The sequence below is a fragment of the Mus musculus genome, chromosome 10 (genome assembly GCF_000001635.26).
Source record: "Mus musculus strain C57BL/6J chromosome 10, GRCm38.p6 C57BL/6J".
NCBI lineage: Eukaryota > Metazoa > Chordata > Mammalia > Rodentia > Muridae > Mus > Mus musculus.
This window is the reverse complement of record NC_000076.6, coordinates 11,173,310-11,193,878: the sequence shown is the minus strand read 5'-3', so window position 1 is coordinate 11,193,878 and position 20,569 is coordinate 11,173,310. Positions and strand designations below refer to the sequence as shown.

Sequence of the window (20,569 nt, the reverse complement as noted above, 5' to 3'; positions counted from 1 at the left end):
ACTCATTGCTACTTAACTTATTAACATACTTACAGTTTCACTTGCTAACACACTTATTCAGAAAATAAGACGATATTTCAGATTTGTTTGGAAAGACACAAGAAATTTTTTGTGGACCCTTTTGTGAGATCATTTGTCTTAAGTTTGCTGCTTTGTGGCAATGGGTTTTAGGCTCTCAGCTTATTTTTTCCTGGATTTGGACACATCTGTATTTGCACTGAAAGGGACAGACAGAACTCTGCAATGTGTCCAGGAATCTCCTTAAAAAGATTTCAGATTAGGGGCAGGAGAAATTGGGGTAACAGTGTGGCTTTGAAATAGTTTATGAGGAAAGTTCATTTTGTTCCAGTTGGGGACACCTTTCTTGCAGCTCCCTAGTTTCACCCATGTAAGCAAAGGCTGAAACCGGGATCTTCAGACCCTTTAGTCCCATTCAAGTTTGCTTCGCAGAGCAACACTACTGAGTACCCTGTGCACCTCAAATGACACTGGAAATGTAGGATAGGACTTTCTCTTTTCACAGGAATTCAGTTCATAAGGTACAGAGCAAGACTGGTCCACCTTTTCTCACAACAGGAAGAAATGACTGAACAGCAGCAATAACGAGGCATTCAGTAAACAGACTCTGAGAACAAGTGGCAGCATCTCTAACAGTAGCAGCAGAAATGTAGGACACAGAGGCCCTACAGCATGGAACTTTATAAAAGCCCTGACCCAGGGCTAACTACATGATAGGCACACACAAAATCACTAAAGAACTCTAAGGCCCAATCCCTTCCTTAATAGTGTTGTTTTTACTTAAATCAGACATTATACACTATTATATACTTTTATTCTGCTGCTCAATAATTAATATAGCAGCTTTCCTATTAAGATTTACAGTCTCTTTTGAGAATATCTTTCTCTGTAATTCTGGTTGGAGGCGGTATCTGTACTTTAAAGATAAGATCTGAGACTTTACTGTTGTTAGGAACTACATCACTGTCTCTGTACTAGTAAATTTGTAGTATGTTATACTTTGTTCAATTACCAAATGTTAATGTGGCAAAATTAATGTCTTGTTTAGAAATGTTTACAACTATGCATCTTTAATGAAAAAGGTATGGTTGGTTGTTCTAGGGTTAAGTTTTTAGTTAGGAAAAAGTTTATATATTTGTAACCTTAAGCATGTTAACTAAGCCTTGACCCTACCTCTAACAGTTATGAGAAAGTGTATATATTTGTATACATGCACAAGACAAAGAAAGCCTGGCTAGATGTAGAAACAGTATACATTGTAAGGTGTTTTATGGATTCCTGTGATGTTTTATTATAACCTTACCTGTTTTCCCAGCTGTCGAGCACAGATTGGACAAGGCTCTGGATTAATACCTCCTGATGTTTTATCTTGAGACTATAGGAAAAAAAGATCAAAAAACATGTTAGCTATGTTTTATATTTAGGATTTGATGCATGCTGTGAAATTCATTTGTAGGGTATATGCTTGTAATTTCAACCTGAATTATCTAACTAGTGAGATCACCTAATATTGTACATGTTACCTAATACTACTATTACTATTTCTGGAATTTATTCAGCACACAATTAAAGAAAGGAAAACCAATTTTTTTTTTAAACCACAGCTTATAGTGTTATGCTACTATACTTGTAATTACAATAGAAAGTAAATTTAAAATCAAAATATGAACTAATTTTTGAAAGTTTATTCTCAAGACTATGCTTTATTGTAAATACATACAAATTACTAACTGTTATGGTGACACAGAACTGTAATCCTAGCACTTGGAAGATAGAAGCAAATAAATCAGGGGTAATCTTGAAGGTAGTCTTGAGGGAGCTCTGACTACATGAGACCCTTTCTCTTTTTGTTGCTGGAAAAAAGAAGACCTTAAAAAACACTTTAAATTTAGAGCTTAGAAACAAACAGCTTCTTAGCTATTATAGTACAAGTGTACCCTCATGCATATGTAGCCCAAGATCAGGCATGGGAAAGGCTGTGATTTGGCACAATTCTGTTTTAATAGTGTTGCCACTCAGCATCCCTGGTTTAATCTAACTAAACAAATAACTGGGAAGCAGATATACGATTGATTTGAAACGTCTGTGTATAGAACTGTATCAAATTATAATAGATTTTTCAAACACCTCCTTAAAATTCTCATAAAATTTTAAAGAGTTTCAGATAGTCAGCAAGGTAGACAACCTTTAAAACTGGAGAAAACTAGAGATTTTCTTTCTAATTTCACTAACTAAATATTCTAACACTAAAAGAACCAAAAACCAAAACCAAAAAACCCTTTAACTTCTAAGTAGTGATAAAAAACCAGAACTTAAATTCAGTACCTATAAAGATCCAGAAATTTGCTTATACAGTCATTTAAAAGAGTTTAATAAATTAGTTCATCTTAGTATTGATCTGTTTCAGATCACATAAAACAAACCACCTACAACATAGTGCTTAAAAATAATTAATCATATATTTTTCATAATTTGCAGGTCATCCAGGTACTTTCCTGGCTGGGCTGGGCTGAGGGATAGATGGCTGTGGAGACAGAACGAGTCGTGGTCATGGCGGTTGGTAGCGTATCTACCTAGGCAGGGAGGGCAGAGGCTGAACTGAGGGTTTAGCAGACGGTCTGCATAACTATTGCAGGCAGTAGTAGTCTTGATTCATCCAACACTAACACACAGCCTGTACTATTCATTGCAGGGCTGGAATTGTAAGTGGAAATTACCACTAAAGTGTTTCTTGAAATACAGTATAGGGAAAACATAATTTTAAAAGCTATACCTTCTCCAAATTCGTTAGGTAAAGAAGCTGTCCAAGTTTCTTCTGAAGCTGTGATGTAGCAACAGCTTTATCATTCACCAGTTTTATACGATTCTGTTCAACCTAGAAACAAACCAACCCTTTATTCCCTCTCAAAAAGATGGGTCAACTATGTTAAACATGTATGATTTTTCTGAATAATCAAATTCACGCCCCGTCCTATGAAATACCATTTATACATTAAAACTTAATTTTACAAGATTAATACTGAAAATATAGTTTGAAAGGACTTTTTTTTTAAAGCTGAAGTCAGACTTCCATAAAGTTCTTTTAAAAAGAAGCCTCATGATATATAGGAAATCGGATAAAAATCCCTCTGAATTCTATTTCTGTGCCACTTTTCACTAATACAAGCGTGGGATGAAGACAATGACACAACACACTGCTTGGTGTGAGTGGTTTATCATATGGAGACACTACCCCTGACTGTTCTTCCTCTTCTGCAATACATCAGACAGAAAGAGAAATAAATAGAAGGGATTTCCTTTTTATTACTTCTTATGTTCCTAGTGCTGTAAACTTAGTCCAAAACATACGTTTCAAGAAAAACATCGCCAGGCAGTGGTGGCACACGCCTTTAATCCCAGCACTTGGGAGGCAGAGGCAGGCAGATTTCTGATTTTGAGGCCAGCCTGGTCTACAGAGTGAGTTACAGGACAGCCAGGGCTACACAGAGAAACCCTGTCTCCAAACAAACAAACACAACAGAAAAAGAAAAACATCTCTACCAATTTATAGTTAAGATAGTATATAACATAAAAATTATCTTAAACCATAGTCTAAATGCTTTACAAAAAGAAATCGGTTTAAGTATTAAATATCCATAAAGGTTAAAAATAAATTACACAGGCAATATTTTTGTTACAGGAAAGACTGGTAGAATTCTGACTGAATCCTGACACGAATGGAGATTATTAGAGTACACATTCTAAATACCTATTAGCAAGACGGAAAAACGTGCAAAAATCAAAGTTATTAGTTACTTCTAAGAAACATGTTTTTTCAAATTCTGGTAAAACTGAGGCTATAAAATCCTTCTAAAAGTGACCAAGGATATCTATTTGATTTGATGTATATAAAGTATTCAAAAATAGAAGAATATGCAAACAAAATGTACCCAAATAGTGGACACACTAAGCATGTATCACATATGAATGAAATTGCCCATTTTTATGACAGTAACTATTACTAGAAGACATCGCTGCTTTGGCTTTATGTCTGTTATATATTTTGGATTTTTGTTGGGGCCTTTCTTGTGATCGATTCTCAACTACCTCGTGTGGTTCAATGATGTGATGGACGGGTGGGTTTGGCTTTGGCTCTTTGGGATGGCGCACTCTTAGTCGCTCTGTAGCCATTGCAAGTTCATCAACAGCAGATACACGATTTCTCAGAGTCATCCAGTATTCATGAAGTAACTGATGGGGAAACATAAAGACAGTAGCAAGAAATAAGATTAAAATTGTCCAAAATCACTAAGATGTACTTTGAGCAAAAGGCTTCAAAGAGGCCTACATGTTTTCATTAATCTTCAAGGAAAAGCAATTCTTCAGGCTAATTTAGAATGAGGATGTATGAGAAAACTACCTTGTATGCTGCTGCAGTTCTCAGGAACAGAACACCTAAGTATTTCATGGGAGACAAAAATCTACATAAACCAATACTAGATTTATGTGATTACCACTTTGTTTTTGGCTTAAAACATTTTTATATTATATTCACATATTCAAAATAATTTACAAATTTGAGATTTCTGAAATAACTGAATAAACTACCTAATTCAAGAGATATTCAAAATAATTTGCAAATAGATTTTTGAAATAATTGACCATAGACTATCCAATTCAAGAGACTTAATAAGACAAATTCCTTAGAAAGCTGTAATATTATCATTCTTTCCTTATTCTTTCTCCTTCAAAGTCAAGCAGGCAATTACTTTTAATCCCACTTTTCACTGGAAAAATGCTAAGTTACATAAGAGTTTTGAAACTTATAAAAATGCTACCAATCACTATATATATTTTGATAAGCTGTCTTCACTATCACATTTTAAAGCAGATACTAGTTGATACATCTAGTAGTAGCTCATTGGTTTTCCATTTCTTGTGCAAAGGTATAAAGGAAAGATGCACAAAGATGGAGAGAGGCATGATAAGCACTCACCTAAGCCCAGAGCACATGGTGAGCACAGGATAGAGAAAACTACAGGGAAGGCAGGGCACTGTACAGAACACTGTGCATGTGCATTGCCTTTATAACAAATACGATGGACTAATGAGTTCACCTTTATAAAAGCATCATTCCTCAAAAATGTCTGAACTGGCATTTTAGACAAGGTATCTTCTCAACACAAAACTTTTTATTTTGTTTTTAAAAAATTACAAAAATATCAATATACAAATTTGATATTACACTGTAAAGGTATTCTATCTCCCATACCCATCTCATACGCAAAGATCAAAATACAACAAATATGAAACTGATTTAATAAAAAAAGATGTACATCTCACACATTAGAATGCAATGGAACCACTTAAGAAGAAAACTAAAGGCCAAGTTATGCTATATCCATTGCGATGCTTTCCAGATTTCCAACTTGAGATATTTACAATGCTTCCCATGTAAATACTGACATTTGGTTGCTATTTCCCATTGCAAAATCAAAATAAATTCAAATGCTAGTTTCAAAAAGCAGCTGTTAAGAATAAGCAGCTTACAATAAAACATACAATTAAATATTTTTACATTTTAACTGCAAGTGTCAGCTTAATAACTTTTTTACTAATTTAATAAAGAGAAAGACACAAGACACACAGTCTCCAAAGCAGATTTTCAAGTTAATGCAAAAAGGTTTTTAATTTCAGAAGTTTAAAAATAGTGTACCTTATATTCCTTCTTCCATGCCTCAAAGAGATCCATTGAAACACTTCCTTCATCTACATATTCAACATCAAACCTATGTGATCTTGCAAATGATAATATTGCTTTCATAGATCGCTCCGTCTCACTTACGGCCCACAGACCTCTGGTAGTGGTAGGTACTCTATCATCTACAAGTCCTTCTTCATCTTCTATCATTTCTTCAAAGATTGCAGTCTGGCCTTTGACTCTGAAAAAATATCAGAAACAAGTAATTCTAACTGCTGCCTGCTAACTAGCACTGCAAATGAGCGAGGCGAGCAGGAAACACAGAAAAGCCAGTTCAGTACTCTACAGCAATTTTCATGTTAGTTAGAGCATTTGTAGGTCCCTGAAAAAAATAGTAATCCTGAAAACTGTCTTGTACTTCCATTTTTGTTTTGTTTTATATTTTTGAGGCAGAGTCTCATGTAGTTCAGACTAGCCTCCTAGTCACTATGTAGCAGAGACTGGCCTTCAACGCCTTACTGTCCTTCCTCCAACTTTCAAAGGTAAAGATCAAAAAAAAAAAAAAAAAAAAAAAAAAGATTACATGTGCCTGTTTTTGTACTCCATGAGCTCAATCCCTGATAACAACAACAAAAACAAAACCCTTTAAATCTCATTCTACAAATTACATTCTAAGAATCCTGAGCAACCACAATTACCAGGCATTAAAAACCAAAGAAAAGACACAGTGGCAACAGAGCAAAGGCCACAATCAGGACACAGACATGCCAAGTACAACAATCCCAACACAGCATAAGTTTTCTGATGAAGAAATTAACAAGAACTTCAATTTTTTATTGGTTATTTAGTATGTACTAGCATTCTCCTAAACGTATATATATACATACACATATATGTGTATATATGTATTTTTTTTCTTATTTAATACTTAATTGTAGATTAAGTTATTACCTTCACTTCATGGTTAAAGAGGTAATTTGCTCTTGACAGTGTTCAGGGATTTGAGTTCAAATTCATCAAAGTATTGAGTTTAGGATCTTACTACTACTCTCAATTGCTTCTCAATTACAATAATTACAGACTGTCTCTTATAAACATTTAGGTGTAGCTTCTATGGAGAAAAAAATGGGCATGTTAAATCCCAAAGGATTATTAAATTGATTTAATAAAGGAAAAATATACCAAAGGTCATAATAGAAAATTCAGTCACATACTCAAGACTTTAATCCTTTGAAATGTTTCCTTTTCCTCATGAGTAATAATCAGTGAACTTACGTGTTAAAAAATAGCTTTGATTCATACTCTGTGAACAATTCATCAGCTTTACAAAAGACGCAGCTGAAAGAGATTATCAGAGAAATATTTACAAATATGACCCACAATAACATATTTCTAAAAAAAAAAATTCCCAAAACACAAAAATCCCCAGCATTTTGTATTTTATTTTTCTAACAAATAGAGCATTTAAGAAAACAATGAAATGGTTTTCAAGCACATGATCCTTGGTTTGTTTTAGTTTAAAAAATAAATGTTTACATCTGTCTGAATTAAGGTAAAATGGTTCAACTTATGAACAACCATTTCTGAGATCATGCGGGCCCCTGTCTAACTTCCACAGACACCTACCAGTTGAGAGGGAGTCTAGCTGGCCGCAGGTGGCAAACTGTTGCAGACTCAATCACCTCCCGGGATGGAGGCTTCTCCAGCTTCTTCACAGCCTCCCTCACCAGCTTCTGGAACTTATGGAGCTCTTCCATTTGTGTTGTAAGTAAGAACTGAAGACCTCTGCAGTCACGGAACCTTATTCCCATCAGCAGCACAGCACAAAGAAAGTCAGTCAGTTTCTTCAGAAAACGTGTGTCAATCATGCTGTTAAAGAAACTGTCAAATTCACACACTCTGCTGAGACTTCCCTTTAGAGTGTACCCACTGGTACCTACCAGTACTCAAGGTTTAATAAAATGCAATGCCTGTTACAAAAAGATGACAACGTGTGTTTGGTAATTCTATTCTTGGGACCTAACAGAGAGGATACAGTATCTTTCAAGATCAGGACTAATATAGTCTAGCTTTCTAAGGTTAGATGACTACAGTTTTCTGACATTCTTTTTCTATTTAAAGAGAGTAGACTATACAGTCTGAAACAAAATTGAGGAGAAAAATGGATAAGAGTCATATTTCTTGTTATAAAAATGTAATTAAGTTAAATGTCGTTGTACATGCCTTTAATCCCAGCACAGAGAGGCAGAGGCAGAGAGAGGCAGAGAGAGAGAGAGAGAGAGGGAGAGAGAGAGAGAGAGAGAGGCAGAGAGAGAGAGAGAGAGAGAGAGAGAGAGAGAGAGAGAGAGAGAGAGAGAGAGAGGTGGAGAGGCAGGCAGAGAGGCAGAGAGGCAGAGGCATGTGCCAGATGGATCTGTGAGTTGAAGAACACCATGGTCTACATAAAGAGTTCAGGATAGGGCTACTTAGAGACTGGATTTCAAACCAACAAGAATACATATAAAACAACAACAGCAACAAAGAAGAGACCTCAAGGCTCTAAAAGGAGAACATTTCAAATGGCTAACAGAAGAAAAAAAGATCTCTGTTTTAGACTTAATATCTGTAAACCCCAGATGTCCCTAAGTCCATGGCGGGACACTGAAGTGCATGCAGCTCCTGATACTAAATGACCTGCACGCTTGTACACAGTGACTCAGTTCTGCATTATTGCCTTACTTCTCTGACATAGACAGCTTGTCAGTTTGTTGCTTGTAGTTACTGCTTATTTCATTTCGCACCCGCTGAACAAGTTCCTCATCAACAGAAAATTCCATTGCTCTATGGATTACATTCAGCCACCAAGGAGAATTAGAATGAATCTGGAAAAAAAGGCCAAAACTGACCAGTTACTGCATATATTAGCATTCAATGGGAAAAGAGATACAAAAAATGAAAAAATACTGATAAATTCTGTTCTCAAAGGATTATAACTGATAAATGTGTGCATACTGTATATATCTATATCACACAGAAAAACACACAAACTGTGTGTATTGGGCAAATACCTCTTTGTATTCATAACAACAATACTCTAGACGAACGATATTTTATGTAAAATTTGTGTTTCAAAGCTGTTTTAAAAAGATTTTTACCAAAATAAAAGCTAAGTGTAAAGGGTAACACACTAAAGAAAGGTTAGATCTAATCAATGAACTAGATTCCACCCAATACATAACAAAAGTACAACTGTTACCAAGTAATTAATGAATTAGGAAGCACAACATGGGGAACAACTGATAAAACATTTGAAGTAAAAGCCTACGTACTTGTGTTGTTTACTGTTAGATTTTGCTCTGGTGTCAACAAAAAAAGAAACTCAGAAAGGACAGGTATCTAGTCTGCAAGAATAATACCTGTGATCCTAAATGTGGGAACATATATTGCTAAGATCAAAAAGAGATTACCAAAGTCTTTCTCTAAAGGATAAACTGTTATTTATCCAACATAAAAAAAAAAAAACCCAGATTTTCAATATAGCAGACTCATCAACATACTAGTCCATCCACTCCAGGAATAGACACCATTAACTGTAAATATACTTATTGTGGCAGTGTCAGTGAGAATGGCCTGCACAAGCTATTATGCTCACATTCTAGGTTCCAAGTTGGTAGAAGTGTGTGGCAAAGATTAGGAGATATGGCTTGAAGGAGGTATGTCACGCAGGTGGGCTTCAAGAGACTCTCTGCTTTCCCAGGATACTTTCTATGTCTGCCTCACACAAATGGATCAAGACATGAGCTCTCGAACTCTGACAGTAAAGGCAACAGCACTGAGGAGCCACAAGATGCCCACGTTGGTGAGAAATGAACGGTCTTTCCTGCACCTCGGGCCCCAGCAGCCCCACAGCATCAGCCCTGGATCTGCTCCCTTTCCTTCTCGGGCCAGGCCACAGGCAGCGTCGCTTTTCTACTATAAATGTGAATGCTCCATGGTTATCTTCTGTCTGATGAATTAGTTACTTTTCTGTTGCTGTAATAAAAATATTGTATCCAAGGGGGGTGGGGGGGACGACACATGAGCTCTCAGCTGTTTCAGTCTCTGTGCCTTTGCTCTGCCATCTGACCTTTGAAACCAAGTCCAATTAAATAATTCAATTGTTTGCATAAGTTGTCTTGGTAAAGGTGTTTGGTGAAAGCAACAGAAAAGTCAACTAAGATATCTGTGTCACTCAAGTAACTGCTAAGAATTTGAAGGGAAACAAAAAGTTCAAACAAAACACAAATAAATAGATCCAAAATGCTACTGGGTGACACGTACCTTCCTTTGGAGCTCCCTAATGGACTGCTGCACAGGCTGCAAAGCTTGCTGGGCTTCGGCAACTTCTGTGTTACACTTACTCATATAGTGCTCTCGCAGCTGCTTGGCCTGTGTGGAGATAGCAAGTCAATAACACTTTCACTCAAGATCTTGATCATAATTTAGTATTGTGTTTCAGGAACAATGTGGTTGCTCCATATAGTTAAAGTTCCTTGATACAAACATAGAATTTTGTATTATAAAAAATATTCTAGAAATTCCTAAAATAAACAATCAAAAGAAAAAATGGTATGCTGAAGCCACAAAATTTAAAAAGCCTAAAGATTTCTTCCTTATAGGATAAAAAGACATTAACATGTCACCAGTGAGCCGAGATCTTACAGAATTCCTTGTCTGCTTTAGTTGTTGCAGTACTTTAAGAACTGCCATTGTTTAAAAATAACTCTTGAGTTACACAGTAATAAAGGTGTTAGAAGTGAACCCATTCCTACAAAATTTGTATGTACCAGTCCTAAGCTCAATGTGACGGCCCCTGGAGAGAGGCCTGCAAGCTAACTGAGGTGAATGGAGGCCTTAGGAGGAAAGAAGCCCTGGGATGTGCAAGTGCAAACGGAAGGCAGTAAGCAACAGTGGCATCTAAATCCCAGCCAGGGGCTGAAGAGAAACTAAACCCAGAGGATGTAGATGCTGACTCTGGACTTCATCTTCTACAACTGTAAGAAATATTTATTCTTTAAGCCTCACAGCCTAGTATTCTGTTATGATATTCCTAGTGGACTAAAACTAACAGGAATAAAAAGTTATTGCCACTCTTTCACCTTCTTAAATGAACAGTGAACAAAAAAACATTCATAAAAAATATGGTGTACAGAGGTAGGGAGATAGCTCAGTGCTTACAACGCATGCCCAACAAGTTAGAAGACCAGAGCTCAGATCTCCAGAACTCACATGCATGCCAGTGGACATGAAAGCTTGCCTTTAAATCTAGCCTTGGAAGGTGGAGGAAGGATTCCCTGAACAAGATGACTGGCACGACTATCTTTATCAATGAGCTCTGTTTTTGACTGAGAGAAATTGCCTCAAAGAATGAGACAGAAGAGCGAGCCTTCCAGGATGACTCCTGACATCAGTCTTGGGCCTCCATATTCATGCACACACATCTACCAACAAATGAGAGCCTGCATGCACATATGCATGACACACACATACAGAGTTGGAAAAAAAGTGATAAAACACACACACACACACACACACACACACACACACACACACACACACCCGACACATCCTTCAGCTTTCAAAAAGGAAAAATTTCTGTTATTTCTGACACTATATATAAACACAGGGGACAATATACTAATTAACATAATTGAAGCATTGAAAAATAAATGCTGCATGACCTCAGACAGATGTGGGACTTAAAGTAAAACTCATGCGAATAGAGAATGGTGGTTGCTAGGGACTGCAGAGATAGGGATCCTGCAATACATCAAAGGGTTATACCACAATGACTAGTTACAGTATGCTGCTCAGAGTAGATGTGAAATATTTTTACTATAAAAACCAAGCTCATGAGATAATGGGGATATATAATTTATGCTGTTAGCCACCCCATTCCACAGTATCTGTATGCATCTATAAATGTATGCAATTTTGTCAATAAAAATTACTCATTTTAACAAATACAAAGGGTTAAATATATTTATCAAATCCATTTTTTTAATCTTGCTGATTCCAATAAAAATCCTACTTTGAAGTTTAATATACTTCAACCATATCTACTCTCTCAATGGTCACTTTCTTTTTCTTTGATCTTAAAAAAGGCAAATATTCTGGGGAGACTTAGTATAACAAGCTATGAGGAATTTCTATTAAAATAAGGTATAGTATTATTCTGTTCAGTGAGAGAAACTTGAACTGAGAATTTGAGACATTTACTCTCTTAAAGAAAACACAGCAAGGAAGAGAACATCTGTAATGTTTCTGTTTCCTGAACTATACTCTTTATAGTCCTACCATGAAATCAAAATGTTTTCATCTGTTAAATCAATAATGTTGTATCTACAAGCCATCTAACCTATCTGCAAACAGATCACCAGGCAAACAAAGTAATATAGAGTCCAACTTTCTCTGCCATTCCAAACCACCACAGCAATGTTTGGAACATTAAATCACAGGAAAACATGGCTGGCTACATTTATTTAAATGTTATGCATTAGAAGCATCAACTAGATACTTCTATAAGTAAACTTTTATAAATAAAAGAATAACAATTACCTCTTCTTCAAGTCTGCCATCTCTCAAGGTGGGAGGTATTCCTGGGTGTTTGGCTCCCAACAGCTCCATTAAGTTATGTGTGGCATGCAGTCTCTGTTACAAACACACAAAAGGTAAAAGGTAAGGCTATGATGCAATGCAGCAGACACCGCAGAATCTACACAGAATGAAGTCAAAATTTATATTGTCAAATAGTTTTCCTTTGAAAATATTCGAGTAATATTGCCCCACCACCACCAAGGAAAATGGACATCAAATGTCTTCAATGATAATGACATGGATTATTTTCAAATAAAAAAATACATGTTTTTCTGTAGCATGGCTACGTGTTAGGGATTGGTTTGGAGCTGCTATGTATCCAAACGCTAGAAACTGGCTCCAAGATCTGGCTGCACTCCCAATGAGCAGACTCTCACATACACCAAATGATGTTGTATAAACTTTGCTCGCCAATCTCCTATGATTGCCAATTAAAACTGGCTACAGCCAATACCTGGGGAGACAGAGGTAGGCGGGGTTTTGGTTACTAGGCTGGAAGTCTCAGGTAGGGAGCACAGGAGAGAGAGAAGAACAAAGAAGATAAGAGAACAAAGAGGTTTCCATTAGATGGGATGGACCAGGAGCACAGGGCCATAGAAATATACCCCAAGGACAGACTGAAGGAGTAGAAATAACCAGGGCAAGACTCGAACCAGCAAGTCACTTGGAAAGCACAGCTGGGAAATAGCCAGCCTAGTGTAAAGAAACAGTTTAGGGATAATGGCCTAGTAATTGTACTAAAGCTGATTAAATAAATCAAGTAGGACTATGTATTATTGGGCGGGTGTGTGTGTGTGTGTGTGTGTGTGTGTGTGTGTGTGTGTGTGTGTGCAGGTCATATTAAGAACCAGCAGAGTTAATTAATCGCATTAATTGGTGCCCAATACGGGGCCAAAAGAAGTGTCCCTGAAGACAGACTGATGAAACAAAAGCAGCCCGGGTGAGACTCAAATAGCAAGTAACTTGGGAGTGAGTGCAGCTGGGAAATAGTCAAATTTAGCATAGGAAAATAAGACTAGGGATTATCAACCAGTAGCTGTGCTAAGATGGTTAAATAAATCAATAGGATTACTGAGGGGCTGGCTGGGGCATATTAATAACGGAGCTAATTGATACCATTTACAACAACAGCTCTGTACTCAGGAGCAGAGTATATAGGTATACTTGAATACACCAAGCTTAAAGTATGAAAAGAGGGAAAGTTGGAGTTGAAGAGATCAGAGGAAGAGAAAAACCTCTTTATTTCTGTGTGAATGCATCTACCTACTTCCCGCCCTGATGCTGAGTCAGCAACTTGCTAAAGGTTAGAAGCAATGAATAGACCTGAAATGAAATCACAGTTTCACTCTTAAATTTATATTTTACCCGAGAAGATAGCTAGGGCCTCAAGATTATTAGGAGAGAATTCTGGCCAAATATGATTTGGTGCCAAAATATGATTTGAGACTTTCGGGATTCATTCTATCCGGGCATAAATTACTAGCTATAGTGTTAAGTCTCTATGGAGTCTACATTACTTCAAATGTCTTGACAATTTTCAACATGGCTTCTCAAATCACACAGTGCATAGTAATAATAGATTTAATAGTAAAAATGTACAAATGATGCTAGAGATATGTGTTTCAGCTTCTCTGTGTATACTTGTGGAAGATGAGTTTTCAGTTTTTTCACATGTTGTTAGAGGGGAAGAGAAGTGCTGAGCTGACTGGACCGAGTAAGCATTCAGTGAGCACCACCCTGCTTGTCCGCAGAGATGAACTAATGAAAAGCAAGAACCAAACTGATCATTCCTCTTTGGATATTGAATTCAAAATTTTGGTACTCAAATCTATCTCCTTGCCCCTCTTGCATCTTTATTTCCTTTTTTTCAAGAGCAGAACAACTTTCCTGTTAGGTACTCACATGTGTTTAAGGTCACTGTTTAAGGCCTTGCTGCTCAGCTAAGCTTTGCTACAATCCTGTCCTTCTTTACTCCTTTCTGCTTTTTTTTTTTTTTTTTTTGTCCGAGACAGGGTTTCTCTGTGTTGCCCTGGCTGTCCTGGAACTCACTCTGTAGACCAAGCTGGCCTCGAACTCAGAAATCCGCCTGCCTCTGCCTCCCGAGTGCTGGGATCAAAGGCTTATGCCACCATGCCCGGCTCTTTACTCCTTTCTAAATGGCCACTGTATCACATGGCGATGTTAAGATCTAAAGCCTGAAAAGTCAACTTCCCTAGGTAGCAACCCAGGCCTACCAAGTTTAATGCCTATGTCTTCACTTCTTACTTTGCTGGAGTCTTACCTATAATCTGCTGGAAACACAGTTACTGTTATAATTCAAACATACATCTCTTTCTAAAAGGCCTCTGAGAGTCTAGCACAGAAGATCAAAAAGGTCAGGTTTATTTAGTGTGTTTATTTAGTCAGTTTACTTAGTTTAGCTAACTTTTTTTCATTTTGATGAAAGCTATTTAACAAACATGTTGAAGTCAAATGAAAAATTATAAAATTAGCCTACTCTCTGAATTACAGATAATGAAAACTATCTCCCAGTGTAGGCTATAGGCCTCCATAGAGAATAATGTTGATTTTCAAACTCTATTACTCAAATCATTCAAGACAATAGTAAAAAGGAATGCCTGCTTTTACCTCTCTAGTATTCTGACTCAGTTCATTGTAACCCTTTATTTTAACATTAACATGTTGAAAAGTGTTGTTTAGAACAATTTGAATATGTACTTGAACTTTTTCAGGCTACACTCACTTGAAGGGAATCAGTTTTGAGTTTTCCTTTGTGCTCCTCAGATGAACGTAATACTTCTCTGTAGAGCTCCGCTGCCAAGGCATATTCACCTGCAGAGAAAGGACACACGTCGCAGTACTCCCAGTGTTAGCCAGTTACCTTTAATCTAAAAAGTCTTACTACAAAAATAACAACTTTACCTCTTACTATGGTTATTATTATTGATTCTTCAGTGCCGGGATGAATTCGGGGCTTTACACATGCTGCACAGCAGCCTCACCACCACGGTAATACTCTCAGATACGTATCTTACTAAAGAATCTGACCTCATACACGATTACTCCTGTCTTTTTTTTTTTTAAAGGTGATTATGGTTCCTTTATTTCACAGGATATTTTAGTGTTTCAAATTATAGAGATAAATTTGGAATAAAGTATACTTAGAATGACTTAAACTCATACTGAAAAAATAAGCTTAGAAAATAACCTTACTGTTATTAGACATAAAGGTTGCCAATTAGCATTCATTATGACTTAAGGTTAAGACAAATTTTGGTCATCGACAGTAATAAAGAAGTATTCATGACACTCTGGTCAATCTACATCTAATTTTCAGAAAAATAATAAACTTTTATTGACATACATATTTGTTCCTGGTATAAGGCATAAATAATTTTCAATTAGAAACATATAAGCTAAACAAGAACAACAGTAATAGGCCAAATGGGTGGGAGGGAAGACTAGGAGACTTCATTCCCACACAAAGAACTAGAGCAGCAGCACTGGAGGTGGAGAACTGGTCTCCCCCAGGGAAGAGTCCATCACTGGGTAGGATATAGGCAGCCCTGAGAACCAATATACAAGCAACAATACACATACTGAGAACGCTATAGTTAAGTATATATTGTGTAAGCATATACACATATGCATGCAACAACAATTAATGAAAAAAAGAAGCAATGAATTTTGAGCATGAGCAAGGAGAAGTAGATAGGAGGGTTTAGAAGGAGGAGGGAAATGGCGTAACTGTTATCATCTCAAAAATGACGAAATAATTTTTAAAAACAACACTTCAAAAACCAAGAGCTGTCTGTAATGTTAGCACTATGAGGGACGACGCTGGGTCTTTGAGGCCAGCCTGCACTACACAGCAAGCTGCAGGCCAACTGGACTAGAGTCAATCCCCATCTCAAGAACAAAACAAGGGAACCATACAGAAAGCAGGCACAACCTTAGCAGTACTTGCACTTCTGATCACACCACCACCAGCAGCTCACGCTTACGCAGTTTCCCGTTTGTACTTAAGAGGACTCACACTTCGAACAGTATCTCGGGAAGCACAGACTGCCAGGCATTCGCCTGCGCGTCAAATCTGACCTTCTGGATCTTTATATAATTTCTCAGTTTAGAATGGCTTTATATTTTTATTATTTGAGTGCTGGAGATTAAAATTAGGCTCTATGTAAGCCAGACAGGTAAGCAAACTGTCACTGAGCTACATAGCAAGCCTAGTTTTACATGTTTTAAGAGTGCATATGTTTTACAACATGAGAAATTCAACAACCATAAATAAAGGTGTACTGGAGCCCAGCTCCGCTCACTCCTGTGCTGTCTGCAGCTGCTTCTGCATTGCACAAGCAGGGCCCAGTGGATGCTGGGGACCCCTGTGGCTCACAGAGCTGCAAGGTCTTGTCTGCTTACTATAAAGAAGGGTGGTGACACCGGCAGGAAGGAGAGGAGTCATGGTTCATAGCTAGAATAAAGCATCTACTCTTGCTCTCTGGAGAAAATCTCAAAACTAGTACATTATAAGTGAAATTTAAAATGGTATGTCAGAAAAGCTATGAAATACAAAGAAGGTGCAGAGATGTTGCTGTCTCTCTGCCAAGAGGTATGTTATTCTTTAAAGTAATCCTTACTTAGGGTTATATTTATAACTAAAATCAGTTTTCTATATAGATATGTACACTTCTGTAAATTTGCCTCTCTTCTTTCACCTAAATTCAAATATATGTACATGTATATATGTAAATACATATATTCCCATATACATACACATAATAGAAAGCATTCTAAAATACATACTTTCACAATACTGAGGACTCAACTAATTTTTATTCAGTTCTATATTGGAGAAAATGATTTTCAGAAAAATAAGTCACCTAATATAATGAGGAGTAATATTCAATTATCTTTATGCAGTGAATTGTTTTTTTGAAACAGGATCTACCTATTTAACCTCAATTAACCTTGAATTCCCATTTTTATGCTCCAACTTTTGTGGTGCTTAGACTGAAATGGCATTCAGACATATGGACACAATTAGTATCTATTTATAAAAAACAATCATTTAATAAATTTCCATTTAAAGGAAGCATTGTGGCTTAGACCATAATTTAAGCAGCTGATCAGGAATGATTCATTATAGCATCTGATTCATGTTTCTAGAAATACACTGTCTGTGGAAAACTCAAAATATGTATACACAACAAGTTTTACAAATACAAGCCAAAGCCAAATTTGGAAATACACATTTTCAGCCACTTGATGGCACTAACACTTCCAAGTTACTTCAATAGACTTGAGAATTCCAAACTCATTTACTTCTAAAGATTATCTGTAGATAGCATGGTGCTTAAACCCGGAATACCATGTGTTTAAAATACCAGTCACTGAGGATCTGAAAGTATTCGTTATCTATCACACATTTCCATACTATAAGAAAGTGTTTCCAGAATTTGAAAATGTAGATTTCTTTTCGAAGTTGAGTCCTTACTGACTGATCCATACATAAACAGTCTAAGCAGCACTCAGCCCTGTAATCCCACCTACAGACAGGAGACCAGAGGGGGAGTGCAGTGGAACCACACACACAGAGCACAGATCAGCAGTGCAGCTTGTCCGGCAGGAACCGACACATTCGTCCTGCCAGAGCCTGACCGCCTGAAAAGGAGCAAACAAGATTCTACCCCAACCCTAACATCGGAGCAGGGAAAAGAAGCAATCAATCCAAGAGGGAGACAAGATAAAAGCCCAGGGACAGAGATCCACTTCTTGTCAGAGCATGTTACAACAACATAAAATGAAGAGGGAGGTAGGTGGGATGGTACATGTCTGTAACCCAGCACTAGAACACACAAATTCTGTGGCAGATATTCTGAATCCCAAGTGCTGGGATAGCAGGCATGTGTACACCATGTGAGGCATTAGCAGTGTTGGGAAAGCAACTAAGCCATGTGAATGTTTCATTAAGCAAAATGGAGTAATATTCTAATCACTAAGCAGTCATGCAAATAAAATAGTGCAGTCATAAAACTCCTACACATAATATAAAATAGATATAGAAAAAGATCACCCTGACTTCCCGGCTAGTGTCTGGAGCCCTGGGAACTCCAGTGTAATCTCTAGGGTGCCCACCATCAAGCCCCCCTCCAAAGTGGTTTACATGCAAAAATAAAAGCCGCAGAAGTCCCCCCCCCCCAAAAAAAAAGAAAAAAAGGAAAAGAAAAAGAAAAAAAAAGAAAAAGATCACTTCTAGCTGTAATGCAAATGTGACTTGGGGTGAAGAAAGAACACATGTTTGAGTTCAGCCAAGGTCACACAGCCAAGTTCAAGGCCTGCCTGGATTATAGAGACCTACTTTAGGGGTTGAAGGATACCATTTCTTAGACAGGATGATAGACTTTAATGACCACAAAGTATTTTCATTACATTCATTATTCACACATTTTCAAAGGAAAGCATATTTTTTTTTTTCCTTTTGGTTTTTCCAGACAGGGTTTCTCTGTGTAGCCCTGGCTGTCCTGGAACTCACTGTAGACCAGGACAACTGTAGACCAGGTTGGTCTCGAACTCAGAAATCCGCCTGCCTCTGCCTCCCGAGTGCTGGGTTTAAAGGTGTGTGCCATCACGTCCGGCCATATTTTTTATTTGTAGTAGTCAAGTAATCTATAAACTCTAATCACAGTTACTCTAGTCAATTAAGTTGAGACTGTAAAAGGCTGGTATTAGATGTGATACACATTTTCCCAATTTTTGCTTAATTTTGTCCAAGTTGGTATGAAATAAAGTTCAACTGTAAAATTCTTTACCAGAGTTGCTTACCTATTCAGTCTTTTAACAGACTATAAGGCCCAGGTAATTTTAATCCCTGGACAACTACTACTACAGAGAACACTTACCAAAATGGTTAAAAACATAGGCAATGTAAATTCGTAAGTACTATTACTTAAAAGAGCCTGTCCCAAAAGGAAACTTCTGTTAAAGTTGTAGGTGCCATATTTGAAAAACTTATCAGACCCACTCTAAACCCATATTTTTGTTCTGTTAATCATTGCTAATAAAACTTACACTGTGAGCAAGGTTAACTCAGAGTATCTGAGGTCACTCCATATTACAGTCCATAACATGAGGAAGATCTGGTTTCCAAGTTTCCAGTGTTTCCCTGTTTCATACTAAGAATGACACTTACTTTCTGGGGGAGGCAAAGCAAGGGCTACTCTATGCTGTGCTCTGAAGGACAGACATAGACGTGCTGGATGTCAGAGGCCAGCCATCTTTCTGCCCTACCAGAGCTGCTTCTACCCAGTTTGAATGGCTTGCTCTAGTGCTCCTCAAGCATCCTGCAAAGGAAGACACACTACCCAGGGCGGTTCTGCCATGCCAAGGAACAGATAGCAAAGGCTACTTGGAGGCTTAGAAGGCTTATTTTGTACTCTACAGAAACTACATATGTCTCTGAACAAGCAGTCTTCTGTTGTTGTACATGAGCGTGCAAGTTCATGAGTCTGTGTGATGGACGTGCATGTGTATACAGATGTGTATGGAGCCCGAATGACAATGTCAGGTGGCTGCTGTGGCTCAGGTACTGTTATTTTTAGAGACAGCATCTTTTCACTGGCCTGATGTTCCCCAGGAGCTAGGCTAGATGGCCTGTCTCCTCAATGCTGGATTACAAGGGTGCACCAACACCAGCAGACGGGTTCTTTTAAGCATGTTTAGGGGAATTAAACTCAGATCTCCATGCTTTCAAGGCCAGGAGCTTTACCACTCCAGGCCTTTAAATGATGTTTTAAGTTGTTATGTAAATGAGAGCAGCTATAAAATGACCCATGACTGCACATCAAAGTAGACTAATAGTAACTCTCATGGTGCTGGATGGTGCAGAGGAGGGTTACATGTGGACGACTGATGGAAATGCTATTTATCACAAGGTGGCTCCCTCCCTCCAACACACCTTGAAGCAAATTTAGACTCATTAGCAAGGGCTATAAACAAAGACACCACCAGCAAGCATAAATGCATGATAGTGTACAGTGCAAGCCCAATGCATAGTTTCTTATGCACATAATCCTATGATAAAGCTAAATTTATAAATTAACGGAACAGATGTAATAGAACTATAAACATATTTAAAATATTTATTTATTTATTTATGTTTGTTTTGTTTTTCGAGACAGGGTTTCTCTGTGTAGCCCTGGCTGTCCTGGACTCATTCTGCCTGTAGACCAGGCTGGCCTTGAACTGAGAAATCCG

General features: G+C 37.5%; 1 protein-coding gene across 6 annotated transcripts in view; it reads right to left on the bottom strand.

The window, feature by feature from the left end:
* Shprh (SNF2 histone linker PHD RING helicase) overlaps positions 1 to 20,569 on the bottom strand; it is a 68,324-nt gene that overhangs the window by 23,717 nt on the left and 24,038 nt on the right. For 5 of the 6 annotated variants that reach the window (XR_871438.3, XM_006512740.4, NM_001077707.1 and 2 more), the window contains exons 15-24: positions 15,057 to 15,145; positions 12,275 to 12,367; positions 9,998 to 10,105; positions 8,417 to 8,559; positions 7,325 to 7,498; positions 6,974 to 7,036; positions 5,714 to 5,939; positions 4,105 to 4,248; positions 2,792 to 2,893; positions 1,322 to 1,393 (exon numbers count right to left, since the gene is read on the bottom strand). Coding sequence is in view for 4 of the 6 variants with exons in the window: in XM_006512740.4 (XP_006512803.1) it covers positions 1,322 to 1,393; positions 2,792 to 2,893; positions 4,105 to 4,248; positions 5,714 to 5,939; positions 6,974 to 7,036; positions 7,325 to 7,498; positions 8,417 to 8,559; positions 9,998 to 10,105; positions 12,275 to 12,367; positions 15,057 to 15,145 (1,214 nt within the window). In the remaining 2 variants the exon portion in view is untranslated. Of the gene's footprint in view, positions 1 to 1,321; positions 1,394 to 2,791; positions 2,894 to 4,104; positions 4,249 to 5,713; positions 5,940 to 6,973; positions 7,037 to 7,324; positions 7,499 to 8,416; positions 8,560 to 9,997; positions 10,106 to 12,274; positions 12,368 to 15,056; positions 15,146 to 20,569 lie in introns of those variants that run through there. The other variant, XR_380065.4, reaches the window with a different exon arrangement.